The 14,133-nt window shown below is 40.5% G+C and overlaps 2 protein-coding genes across 2 annotated transcripts; one reads left to right on the plus strand and one right to left on the minus strand.

Moving 5' to 3' along the window:
• Window positions 1-174: 174 nt before the first annotated feature.
• LOC139557838 (transmembrane emp24 domain-containing protein 4-like) lies at window positions 175-2,713 on the minus strand. The gene is made up of 5 exons (XM_071373076.1): window positions 2,427-2,713; window positions 2,004-2,104; window positions 1,732-1,857; window positions 1,472-1,618; window positions 175-1,296 (listed from the first exon to the last, which is right to left on the minus strand). Exons 1-5 carry the CDS (start codon window positions 2,563-2,565, stop codon window positions 1,147-1,149), a joined length of 663 nt encoding a protein of 220 aa, XP_071229177.1. The 5' UTR covers window positions 2,566-2,713; the 3' UTR covers window positions 175-1,146.
• LOC139557835 (protein FAM50A) lies at window positions 2,689-11,576 on the plus strand. The gene is made up of 13 exons (XM_071373074.1): window positions 2,689-3,015; window positions 3,182-3,266; window positions 3,381-3,480; window positions 3,594-3,730; window positions 3,829-3,905; window positions 9,195-9,261; window positions 9,433-9,494; window positions 9,636-9,712; window positions 10,029-10,083; window positions 10,176-10,224; window positions 10,340-10,410; window positions 10,541-10,651; window positions 11,186-11,576. Exons 1-13 carry the CDS (start codon window positions 2,905-2,907, stop codon window positions 11,192-11,194), a joined length of 1,011 nt encoding a protein of 336 aa, XP_071229175.1. The 5' UTR covers window positions 2,689-2,904; the 3' UTR covers window positions 11,195-11,576.
• The last annotated feature ends 2,557 nt before the right edge of the window (window positions 11,577-14,133 follow it).

Here is a 14,133-nt window from a genome sequence, read left to right on the forward strand (position 1 = left end):
CTAAGGGAACTGCAAATAAACATTGCAAAACATTCACTTAAAATGAGATACAGGATTAAATTGATTCTGCAGAAGGTGACAAGCAAAATAATTGTTGAAAATAACTTGGTTTTGTATTTTTCCTATGCAGGAAATGTACAGTAATTTTACATAAACAAAGAATCACATAACAAATTACTTTTACATGTTTTATTGCATACATAGAAATGACAGCCAACCAAAAGTAAAAACCTTAATTTGTAATTATGAAGTTGTTGAATTTGTACCTCATACTGCTGTATTTATCAAAATATTCTATTCACATCTTACTGATATCTAGATCAGTTTGGAATAACTTGAGGGTATTTTATCATAGGCCTTCATGTCATAACATTCAAATGTAATCTGCACCTGATTCAAAGATATGTTGGTCTTTGGAAGAAAAAGAAAAAAAGTGCTGCTTGGACCATCTTCTAAAAATCAATAATACCCCGTTTCCTGGAATGATACTGCTCTTCAACAGAAGTTAAGGATGTGTGTGGCATTCTGCTTGTGAACAGGTTAGTCATTGAGCTAAAACTATTATTAGCTCTGCTATAATTATGTTATCAGACTAAATCACAATAATCAAAAGGAAAGGGGGATAACTAGTCAGTTGGTCAACTGAAATGCATCTTCCACATTTAACCCAACCCCTCAATCAGAGAGGTGCGGGGGGCTGCCATAATCTACATCACGTCTTTGGCTCACGGGGAACAGTGTGTTAACTGCCTTGCTCGGGGGCAGATTATCAGCTCGGGGATTCGATCCAGCAACCTTTCGGTTACTGGCCCAGCGCTCTAACCACTAGGCTACCTGTTTAAACCAAAAGTATGCAGAATGATAAATCTACAAAACAAACACATAAGGGTACATTTGCCACTCCTTATGTGCAGTCCAACAAAGTTGATATAAAACAATACAAAAGTGGGGACAAAATACAAGGAAATGGACACAGGTGCTTGCTTACTGATCACAATAATTAAAGTCACAGAATAATTAATGGACAATACATGACACACTGGATATTCTCAATTTTCTGCCCAGGTTTAAGCGTCTCTCTCTGCCAGTCAACTCTGTATGGTTGTCACTGCTGTCTTGAACTCAATCAGTGATGTCCTGTGAGCATTACACCAACTTCTTGGCCTCAAAGAAGCTCTTGAGGTGCTTGAGCTGCCAGATGCCAGTGACGATGAGGATAAGTGTCTGAGCTATAGACCACCAAAGCACATGCTGATTGGTGCTCTCACTCGTCATGCGGAACCGCTCCTCACGATACTGTTAAAAGAGATACACAGACAGTCACTAGATCGTTAAAAGACAAGGGTAAGACGTGGATTCCACAACAGCTTTGTATGTGACATTATACAGGATAAAATAAATGTCAATATTTATTATCCCCTATGGTTGTGGCTTACTCAACTCAAAATGTAGATGTTCTCTTTCAACCCACCTGCTGATAGTTCTGCTCTTTCTGAATCTGTTCTAGTTGGTCCAGTAATTGTCGAGCTCTTAATTGCAGCTCTGTGAGCTTGTCTTTTGCTGCGATTTCGGGGTAGTTGTTGGTATGTTCACCAACCTGAATATCCAGGTGGACTCTCTAAGACGGAACACAAGGTTAGAATGCCAGACTATCTGCAGATTTACTGCTATACGAAAGTTATTTTTTTTTTTGTGAGAAGAAAAATGTCCAGAACAACATCCCATTCATACCAGTTTGCCGCCAGCGAAAAGGGCCATCTTGGTGGAGTTGGAGTGCAGGCAGATCTGGTGCTCGCCTGGTGTATGGGAAGTAAAGGTGAACCGTCCATCTGACCCATACTGACGAGACAGAATTATCTAGAATAGAGGGTTGGAGAGAGAGAGACATACCGATGAAACATACGTGGAGGCATTGTGTGTATGAAGATACATACACAAACTGTAATGACTGTACACTTTGAGTGTGGTAACCTTGTATCTAATCTTCTCATTGTTTGACTGACCTTAGTATCTGGATCTTTGATTTCCACATGCATTCCAAGGCCAGGGGTGGCTTGGAGGAAGGATCCCATCTGCTTGTCCCACAGCTGGGTCCTGTATTTCCCTGATAATAGAGAGATGCCAGATGAAAGGCTATTCCTCCCATCCTCGATAAAGGGCATATTCCATATCAAATAACACGTTGGCTAATCCCACAGTCACATACTGTATAATCTTCTCGTCTTTTGTAGCTAGCCAGCAAAAAAAACATGTATTTATTAAGACCCATTATATATATTTTTATCCATCAAATCTAGCTACATCTGTCAGGAAATGAAAGACATGCATGCACTAACTGACTGGATTAATCAAAATAGCCTATGAGCCAGAAGCAGCTGACGAGTTAACCAGCTTTAACGTTATCTAACGCTAAAATAATAATTTACCAATAACCATAGTCTCATCTGGAATTTCCTCTATAAAGCATTTTTTCTCCGTCTCTCCAATGTGAAAATAGAGAGCGTTACTTGGAGAGAGCCAAGCAAATAATATGATAATTCCAGCGCCAGGTGCAGTGAGCATCATGTCAAATCAGCTTTGTTGTCCCCTGCAGCAGGGTCAGTGTAGTAAATGGAACCAACTGCTACTTTACTTTTATTTTGAAATGATTGAAACCCCGCCGGAAGTGGTTGCACGGGCTTTTTTACTGATTCGCACACTACCCAGAATGCACTTCACCGAGACCATTTTCGGTCGTGTTTGTTATGATGCGAGGACATTTCAGCATCTAGCTACAATAACGTTTCGCTATACACTGTTATAAAAACAGTGATTAGTTGTTGTTTAGACAAGTTGTCTGTGGCTGTAGCGTTTAGCTACTTTTTCCAGATTCTTATTGCTGTTTGATTCTCAGAAGATATAGTCATGGCGCAGTACAAAGGTGCAGCAAGCGAGGCTGGAAGAGCCATGCAGCTGATAAAAAAGCGTGAAAAGGAAAGAGAACAACTTTCACAGCTAAAGGAGAAAATTGCTCAGGTCAGTCACTTGTTAGCTGAGTAATAGTATTGCTTATTCACTGCTATCTAGTTACTGAAATATATCAAACGAGCAATCTATAGCCTTTGCGCTACACTGCTTACAGGAGTAGCCTTAACGTTCCTAGCCATGTGTTCCCCTCTTACTATCTGAATATTTCCTACAGGACAACATGGTCAAGTCCAACATAGACAAGAAGTTCTCAGCTCATTATGATGCGGTGGAAGCAGAGCTCAAATCCAGCACTGTTGGTAAGTATATAATGGGACTTTTTCCATGTCAGACTTGCCTTTTTTAATGATGAATGTTTGAATACATAATTGTGAAGAACACAATCTTACTGCAATACTGTCTTCCCTTGTCAGGTCTGGTGACACTCAATGATATGAAGGCCAGGCAGGAGGCTCTTGTGAAAGAACGAGAAAAGCAACTGGCCAAGAAGGAGCAATCAAAGGAGTTGATGCTGTGAGTTACTGTATTCCCAGAGTTACTCGATTCCCTGCCACTTTTTTGTTTGTTATGATCTCTCAAAGCTATTGTCAGTGTCTCATCTTTGCTCTCTTTCTGTCTACCTTCAGAAAGCTGGAGAAGCAGAAGGAGAAGAAAAGAAAGGAAGAGCAGAAGAGAAAGATTGCCAGTTTATCCTTTAATCCTGAAGATGAAGAGGAGGAGAAAGAGGAGACTGAGGAGGAAGAGGAAGAGGAGGAAGAGGACTGTGAGTGGTTTTCATAATAAATCTGTTGTTTATAGCCACAATACTTATGTATATTATTCTCTAAGAACAATCAGTGAATACTGACTTATCTTCCAAAGATTTCCCCGCTAAGAAGAAGAAGCTAGGGAAGAACCCAGATGTGGACACCAGTTTCCTGCCGGACCGGGACAGAGAGGTGAGCCTTATGCATATACAACCAGTCACACGTATTTTCTCCAAATCAAACCTCTCTTACATTGAAATCTCACCTGCATATAAAGCATGATCCCTATTAGCTGCTGCCAAGGCAGTTTAAAATCCAGGGTTACTCCAAGCAGTTTAAAATCCAGGGTTGTTCCAAGCAGTTTAAAATCCAGGGTTACTCCAAGCAGTTTAGTCACTGCCTTATTCTAAAATTGATTAAATTCATTTTTTCCAACTTGATTGGAGTCCACCTGTGGTAAATTCAATTGATTGGACATGATTTGGAAAGGCACACACCGGTCTATATAAAGTTCCACAGTAGAGAGTTCATGTCAGAGCAAAAACCAAGCAACGAGGTCGAAGGAATTGTCCATGGAGCTCCGAGGCAGGATCGTGTCGAGGCACAGATATGGGGAAAGGTAACAAAAAATTACTGCATCATTGAAGGTCCCCGAGAACACAGTGGCCTCCATCATTCTTAAATGAAAGAAGTTTGGAACCACCAAGACTTCCTAGAGCTGGCCAAACTGAGCACTCAAGGGAGGTGACCAAGAACCCGATGGTCATCCTGACAGAGCTCCAGAGATCCTCTGTGGAGATGGGAGAACCTTCCAGAAGGACAACCATCTCTGCAGCACTCCACGAATCAGGCCTTTATGTTAGAGTGGCCAGACGGAAGCCACTCCTCAGTAAAAGGACTCTCAGACCATGCGAAACAAGATTCTCTGCTCTGATGAAACCAAGATTGAACTCTGGTCTGAATACCAAGTGTCACGTCTGGAGGAAACCTGGCACCATCCCTACGGTGAAGCATGGGTTTGGCAGCATTGTGTTGTGGGGATATTTTTCAGGGACTGGGAGACTAGTCAGGATTAAGGGAAAGATGAACAGAGCAAAGTACAGAGGGATCATTGATGAAAACCTGCTCCAGAGCGCTCAGGACCTCAGACTGTGGCGAAGGTTCAGTTTCAGCAGGCCAGCGACCCTAAGCACACAGCCAATACAACACAGGAGTGGCTTTGGGAGAAGTCTCTGAATGTCCTTGTGTGGCCCAGCCAGAGCCCGGACTTGAACCCGATCGAACATCTCTGGGGAGACTTGAAAATAGCTGTGCAGCGACACTCCCCATCCAACCTGACAGAGCAGGAGAGGATCTGCAGAAAAGAATGGGAGAAACTCTTCAAATACATGTGTGTCAAGCTTGTAGCGTCATGCTCAAGAAGACTTGAGGCTGTAATCGCTGCCAAAGGTTCTTCAACAAAGCACCGAGTAAAGGGTCTGAATACTTATGGAAATGTGATATGTCCGTTTATTTTTAAATACAGTTAAAAAAAAATATATTAACCTGTTTTTGCTTGATCGTTATGGGGTATTGTGTGTAGATTGATTAGGGGGGGAAACAATTTAATACATTTTATAATAAGGCTGTAACCTAACAAATGTGGAAAAAGTCAAGCGGTCTGAATAATATCAGAATGCACTGTACATAGACACACTGGCTTTACTCAAGGCCAGTGGCGTGTCATTGGTAAATATTGAAAAAGTAAGGTGCCTAGACAGCTGCCCTGGGGAATTCCTGATTCTACCTGGACAATGTTAGAGAGGCTTCCATTAAAGAACACATCCACAGTATAGCAAGGTGTCTAAAGCCATAACGCATATGTTTTTCCATCAGCAGACTATTGATTGTCAAACGCCACATTTTCTCTCAGCCAATCATCAGTCATTTGTGTAAGTGCTTGTTGAATGTCCTTTCCTATAAGCGTGCTAAAACTCTGTCATTTTCTTTACTGTAAAATAGCATTGTATCTGGTCAAACACCATTTTCCCCCCCAAAAGTTTACTTAGGGCTGGTAGTAGGCTGATTAGTCAGCTATTTGAGCCAGTAAAGGGGGCTTTACAATTCTTGGGTAGTGGAATTACTTTAGCTTTCCTCCAGGCCCGAGGGCACACGCTCTCTAGTAGGCTTAGATTGAAGATATGGCAAATAGGAGTGACAATATCGTACACTATCATCCTCAGTAATTTTCCATCCAAGTTGTCAGACCCCGGTGGCTTGTCATTGTTGATAGACAACGATGCTTTTTTCACCTCTTCCACAATCACTTTACAGAATAAAAAAAATGACAATGCTTGTCTTTTAATAATTTGATCAGTTATACTTGGATGTGTAGTGTCAGTGTTTGTTGCTGGCATGTCATGCCTACGTTTGCTAATCTTGCCAAAGAAAAAATCATTAAAGTAATTGGCAATATCAGTGGTTTTGTGATGAATGAGCCACCTGATTCAATGAATGGTGGAGCTGAGTTTGACTTGTTGGCCAAAATGTAATTTAATGTGCTCCAAAGCTTTACTATCATTCTTTGTCATTTCTTTGTTTCATAGTGTAGTTTCTTCTTTTTATTCAGTTTAGTTGCAGGATTTCTCTATTTGCAGTACGTTTGCCAATCGGTTGTAACCAGACTTATTTTCCATTCCTTTTGCCTCATCCTTCTCAACCATACCATTTTTCAATTCCTCATCAATCCACAGGGATTTAACAGTTTTTTTTTTACAATCATTTTCATAATAGTTGCATGCTTATTAGTAACTGGAATAAGAAATTTCATAAATATGTCAAGTGCAGCATCTGGTTGCTCCTCATTACAATCCACGGACCAACAAATATTCTTTACATCAACAACATAGGAATCACTACGAAACTTATTGTATGACCTCTTATACACTATATTAGGCCCAGCCTTTGGAACTTTGGTTTTCCTAGATATGTGCTACTGTATTGTGATCACTACATCTGATGGATCTGGATACTGCTTTAGAGCACCTTTCTGCAGCATTAGTAAAGAAGTGATCAATATATGTTGATGATTTCATTCCTGTGCTGTTTGACTGGCCTGGCAGGTTGACTGATTAGTGCCAGTGACCTGGTTCAGGTTGTTACAGTTTGAAGCTTTTTTCTTGAGTGGACATCTTGAGAAAAGCCAGTCAGTATTTAAATCACCCAGAAAATATACCTCTCTGTTGATATCACATGCATTTCACACATGTTGTCCAGATACTGACTGTTAGCACTTGGTCTATAGCAGCTTCCCACAAGAATGGGCTTTAGGTGAGGCAGATGAATTTGTAACCATATTACTTCAACAGTATTTAACATGAGATCCTCTATTAAGCTTTACAGGAATGTGGTTCAGAATATAAAGGGTCAACACCTCCACCACTAGCATTTCTGTATTTTCTGTAAATGTTATAACCTTGTATTGCTACCACTGTATCATCAAAGGTATAATCTAAGTGAGTTTCAGAGATTTTTAGAATATGAATGTATTTTGTTACTAGCAAATTTAATAATTTCATGAACCTTGTTTCTTAAGCTATATATTTTGAGCACTTGTCTGGGATGCTTGCTTGTTTTCACTGCTGTACTGGGAAGCTTAGCAGAAGTAGATTAGCTCATGTTATTTCTGTCAGTGCAGGATGAGCTGCACACAGTGGACTTCCTACTAGGGCACACCGCCTCAGTGCTAATGGCATAAATCTGGTTCATAGACTCATGATTACTGCATACAATAGCTGTAGGATCAGCCGAGGCATTCAGGGCGTTTAGCGGGACATAAATGAGGTTACTTACATTGTGTCTTCCAATGCCCCTGGGATAATGTACATATGCTAAGGCGTTATGACAACTCAGAGACACAACAGTAGGGATTAATTGAGCTGGACCTGGGTCATTGATAAGTCATTGTCTCAACGCAGCCTTATAATGGTGTGAAAAGATCCAGGAACCCAAATGATTTGGGTGGATCCCATCCTCCTTTATAAAACAAGCTTTGTTTCCAGAAGGTATTATCATTGTCAATAAATGTTACACCCACAGAGCTGCAATAGTCTCGAAGCCAGTTATGAAGGGTTGAAATGTTCAGTGCCACGATTTGGGCAGATGGCCAGATATTATGGGGTGTATGTTCGTGTCAAGCAGAGACCCAATCAGTTCTTTAAAATCCAATCTTCAGCTGTTCTGAGCTGCACTTCATAATGTCATTGAATCCTATGATAGCCTCAATTTCCTTTTTGCTCCAGGGACTGAGTAATTTCTCACCATTGAACTGCCCAATACAACGGCCGGAGAAGGGGGTGGAGAAATCGGCCCATTCCTACCCCTTTGACTCCTGTCCAGTATGCACAGGGTGTACACTATATAAATGTGCCTTTATACACACACAGAGCCCAGGGCATACACTATATAAATGTTGTGTGTGTGTGGGCATACATGCATATATACATGCATATATATGTATATATATATATACACATAACCGCTCAAAAGTTTGGGGTCACTTAGAAATGTCCTTGTTTTTGAAAGAAAAGCACACAAAAAATGTGTCCGTCAAAATAACATCAAATTTATCAGAAATAGTGTAGACATTGTTAATGTTGTAAATGACTATTGTAGCTGGAAACCGCAGATTTTTTAATGGACAGCTGAAAACTGTTGTTCTGATTTAAAGAAGCAATAAAACGGTCCTTCATTGGACTAGTTGAGTATCTGGAGCATCAGCATTTGTGGGTTCAATTAGAGGCTCAAAATGGCCAGAAACAAAGAACTTTCTTCTGAAACTCATCAGTCTATTCTTGTTCTGAGAAATGAAGGCTATTCCATGCGAGAAATTACCAAGAAACTGAAGATCTCGTACAACGCTGTGTACTACTCCCTTCACAGAACAGCGCAACCTGGCTCTAACCAGAATAGAAAGAAGAGTGGGAGGCCCCAGTGCACAACTGAGCAAGAGGACAAGTACATTAGAGTGTCTAGTTTGGGAAACAGACGCCTCACAAGTCCTCGACTGGCAGCTTCATTAAATAGTACCCGCAAAACACCGGTCTCAACGTCAACAGTGAAGAGGCGACTCCGGGATGCTGGCCTTCTAGGCAGAGTTCCTCTGTCCAGTGTCTGTGTTCTTTTGCCCATCTTAATCTTTTCTTTTTATTGGCCAGTCTGAGATATGGATTTTTCTTTGCAACTCTGGCTATTTGCAACATTAACAATGTCTACACTGTATTTCTGATCAATACTATGTTATTTTAATGGACAAAAAAATTGATATTCTTTCAAAAACAAGGACATTTCTAAGTGACCCCAAATTTTTGGACGGTTGTATACACACACACACACACACACACAGAGCCCAGGGTATACACTATATAAATGTCCTATATGTATATGTGTGTGTGCACACACACGGAACCCAAGCTTAAAATGTGTTTATTATTGGGAGTTCAGGAGGAGGAGAATCGGCTTCGAGAGGAGCTGCGCCAGGAGTGGGAGGGAAAACAGGAAAAGATCAAGAGTAAGCGAGATTGATTACACACGACAATCACACATGACTATTACATCCAGTGCTCATTTTATATTGGTCCCATGTGGTAATGATGAGCTTAAATGAGTAGTTCACTACCCTGCTAGTTACAACCATGCCATGATAATGACACTTATTGATAATGACACATCTTCCGTGCAGGTGAAGAAATTGAGATCACGTTCTCCTACTGGGATGGATCGGGGCATCGTAAGACTGTCAAGGTACAGTAAGAGAGAACCGGTTGCTTAGCAATGGATGTCTTGTTGGAAAGCAAATGGAGCCATACATTTAACTTTGGTCGGATGAGATATACCTGTATACTATAGCATGTATCAGTGTGCATTGTTGTGTGTTTACTACAGATGAAGAAGGGAAATACCATGCAGCAGTTCCTTCAGAAAGCACTGGAGGTCTTGAGGAAAGATTTCAGTGAGCTGAGGTAAGAGTAGATGTGACTGAAGTGGTGGCTTTGGTTTTATCTAGGCGGGTGTATTTACTAGAAAACAGAAGCAAACGAAATTAAACGGGGCGGGACCCTACCTGAATTTGTCCAATTAAAAACTTGCGTTTTCATCTCAAAGCTTTTTCCGTATTGGAGTAAACGGTTTCCATTGTAAAAACGTTTTGCAACTGTTTGCTACGTTCTTCGTCTAATGAATACACCCTAGGTGCCCATTGGCACTAACATTATAGGATTTCCCTTTAATGTTATTCTTTATGAAGGAAGGTTGTAAAAGGTTGGGGGGTCTTTGTAGGGCTGCTGGTGTCGAGCAGCTGATGTACATCAAAGAGGATCTGATCATCCCACATGTGAGTGCTGCTCTACATCAATCTGAACTATTCTAAATTTTACATCTCTTCTTCATATTAAACTGAACCATTATCTCTGTTTTCTGTTCTAGCATCATAGTTTCTATGACTTCATTGTGACAAAAGCTCGAGGCAAATCTGGTGAGCCAGTGGTAACTTCAAAGTTCATCAAAAAAAATCGACGTTATATTTAAACATTTATGTAACTTCACTGATGGCATTATATATATATATTTTATACTTTATTCCACTACAGGTCCACTCTTCAGCTTTGATGTCCACGATGACATTCGGCTGGTGAACGACGCCACTGTTGAAAAAGACGAGGTGAGGAGATCCGTATTGTTTTAATATTCAATTTCCAAGTGTGTTTTGATACTTCTATTTATTTTTTGAATCCAAGTTATTTGCCAGTGCAGCAGCGTTAACAACAACGAGTGTCCTTGGTGTGTCGTAGTCTCACGCAGGTAAAGTGGTGCTGAGGTGCTGGTATGAGAAGAACAAGCACATCTTCCCTGCTAGCCGCTGGGAGCCCTACGACCCGGAGAAGAAATGGGACAAATACACCGTGAGTGGTTATCTCTAACCTTAACACACTACCAATATCTACGTAGGAATATTATAATTGCTTTCCTTATAGTTTTATCAAACGATCTGATTGGTATTCTAGGTTTATGTAGAGTGTGATGTAATGTGTTCCTCCACATTATTCCCTGCTGTGGCCAATCACACGTCACGGTGTACAAATGAAACAGCAAAAGAATGTAGCATCATTGGTTGGATAGATCATCGTGTATATAATGGCTTATGATTTATACCCTTTTCCAACTTTTGGGCCGAAACGAACAGGATTGTTTCATAAGTATGCTCCACATGACGCTGTGTGAGTGTCGGCATGCATGGGCCTGTTCACTTTCAGCTGTTAGTTAGTTCATAAAACATGTAGGAAATAGCAAATATAGGCCTATTATCAATAATTTTATCATTATAGCCCAAAACTTGTATTATTAGGTAAAGAATGGATATGAAGTTGAGAGGTTTATCGTAACATGCAGATGTTGCAACGTAAATTACATTATATTTTTTATTTCTTGTTTTTCAGATCCGGTGAAAATATTGTCTTCAGGATCTTTCTGGGCACACATTTTTTCCCCATGTTTTACTATTAATGTATTGTCAGAAGCATTTTACTTTCAGATTGATAAACTATATTCACTTTAAATCATTAGGTTTCTCTTCATTGTTATTCCTCAACTTTTTTTTTTTAATTCCCCAAAGTGTTGTTGCCTAACAAACCATAGTGATTTCTTTACCAAAACATAACAATTCTGTTTAAGAAATATTACTGCTTTAATTTCTATGAAAATGTGTGATCCCAAATATTTTTTCTTTAAAAAAAATGTACAAAACAAACCTACACTTGGACGCTGTTCACTGTGTTAATTAAATTCGATCAACTTTACTAATTTATATTATTAAAAACAACATTTTTATTTGGCCTTGTTTATTGTAATAAGTGTCCTGAATGTGGTTTGTTTGGCACCTCCATTACTATTGTAAAACTCGGCTGTTGGAGATAATTGAAGAAATGGAACAATGTTGTCAACTTGCCGTTTGAGCTTCAAAAGAGGGTCTGCTTGGCCGCCAGTTGCCCATCCCTGCACATAGAATAGGAATCGGGCTTGTTGACTTGATTGTAACTTTGGGCAATATTTTGGCAGCTTCACTGTTTCCAGGTCCTCTGGAAAAGTATACTTGTCAGGTGAAATGCTAAGGAAATGCTTCTATTTCTGGCGCTATACATTTATATGCCAGGTTTTTATCATAAGCATTTCAATGGACATTTTCTGATTTTGGAAAATGCTGAAATATTACCAAGGCAATTGCGACCGGCGAAGGATGGACATGCAGGATTAAAAAACCTGGATAAGTGAAGGACTTTTTGTAATGATTCATTGTAGAGTTGATTTAGAGTAGTACAGTGATTGGAAGTGTGCCCTTTTTACCCTCGTGTGGTCATTTCTCCCCTCGTAGGAAGTAACAATATGCCATTTAGCAGCCATTTTATCCAAAGCGTGCAACGATAGTGGGCATGATGGGGGCCATTCATCTACCTACTATACTACCTAGCTGACAGTTGAAGGCCTTTGCCTCGGGCTGTTAATGTTTTCTCCTTTACTCCAGCTGTGTTTTGTTACCTCTTAGAGTATTTATTAATTTAACCTTTATTTAACTAGGCAAGTCAGTTAAGAACAAATTCTTATTTTCTGTGACGGCCTACCCCGGCCAAACCGTACCCCGGATGACGCTGGGCCAATTGTGCGCCGCCCTATGGTTAACAGTGACTTCCAGATAACCGAGCGTAAAGGAAAGGATTAGACCGTTGGGCCCCTCCACCTCTGTGTTTACATATTCACTGTCACATACATCGTTAGTTCCATTACGCCTATATACCTATACATTCTCTCTTGTGATAGAAGTTGTTTTAGGAAAAATATCTAATCTCTCCTTGGAGTTGATTTATTGTGGCGCCAAATGAAAATGTACTGCATTACTGGCCGTACATTATTTTACCCTGCTCCTTTCTCTGCCCAAATCAAGTCATTTATGTATATCCTGTCCTCTCATGCACCATCTTATGGGGGGTCCAGGCTGTGAATACTGCAGAATCAACCGAGATGTTGGAAGAACCCATTTCCTCTGCCGAGGCATTTGGAGGGACAGTAAGTGCGTGTCAGAATAAACAGTTTCACCCTACAGACCCTATACCTTGAAGGTAACTTCTACAATGGTACGGTTTCACAAACAAGTATGTGTCACTGCATAAGGCAGTGTATTGCACATAAGTGAGACAAGAATGAGCCGTTGTCTGTTATTTCTGAAGACCGAACCAAAAACAACTTAAGTGTTACGTTCTGTCTTTTCACTTGTGATGTTTGTTTTCAGATTTTGAAGAATGTTAAGAATTTACCTCTGAATAGGTCAAGGTGTCACTGTAGTGCCTGTCACCAATTTCTTTTTAAATTTACTATAAAATATCCTTGCATGTCTACCATGGCCATTTTAGCTCTGTATTTTAAAGCTGTGTGTTCATTTGAATCATTATTACAATGATCTTTTTCTTAGCATAATTTCCCCCAGGTTGTGTTCAGTGGCCATGTTTTTTTTCTTTCTGGGTGGACAGATGTGTGCCAGCATTATGTCCGCGCTCCACAAGATGTGACTGTTGAGTTCGTAGCTGATCAGAATCCTAAATATGACACTATCATTGTCTCCTGGCAACCCAGCCAGTTTGGTAAGGGCAAACAAGATACAAACCTTTTCTTCGAATTATCAATCATATACTGTAGAACCAATGTAGTGGTCATTACAACCAAATTGGTTGTTTAAAGTTCACAAAACCCACTAAAACTTTTAGATAATGTGATTTCACTGAAAATAGAATATGAATTCATAGAATGAAAAGGTGTAGAGGGATGGAAGGTACTGTATTGCCATAAATCAGATTTTGTTCAATACAGGCATTGATGTTGACAGATAGTATTGACAGAGCTCCAGAGTTCGTCTGTGGTGATAGGAGAACCTTCCTAGAAGGACAACCATCTCTGCAGCACTCAACCAATCAGGCCTTTATGGTAGTGGCCAGATGTAATCCACTCCTCAGTAAAAGGCACATGACAGCCCGATTGGAGTTTGCCAAAAGGCACCTAAAGGACTCTCAGACCATGAGAAGCAAGATTCTCTGGTATGATGAAACCGAGATTGAACTCTTTGGCCTGAATGCCAAGCGTCACGTCTGGAGGAAACCTGGCACCATCCCTACGGTGAAGCATGTGGTGGCAGCATCATGCTGTGGGGATGTTTTTCAGTGGCAGAGGCTTGGAGACAAATCAGGATCGAGTGAAATATGAATGGCGCAAAGTACAGAGAGATCCTTGAGAGATCCTGCTCCAGAGTGCTCAGGACCTCAGACTGGAGCGAAGGTTTACCTTCCAACAGGACAACAACCCTAAGCACACAGCCAAGACAATGCAGGAGTAGCTTCGGGTC

The sequence above is a fragment of the Salvelinus alpinus genome, chromosome 28, assembly GCF_045679555.1.
Source record: "Salvelinus alpinus chromosome 28, SLU_Salpinus.1, whole genome shotgun sequence".
Lineage (NCBI taxonomy): Eukaryota > Metazoa > Chordata > Actinopteri > Salmoniformes > Salmonidae > Salvelinus > Salvelinus alpinus.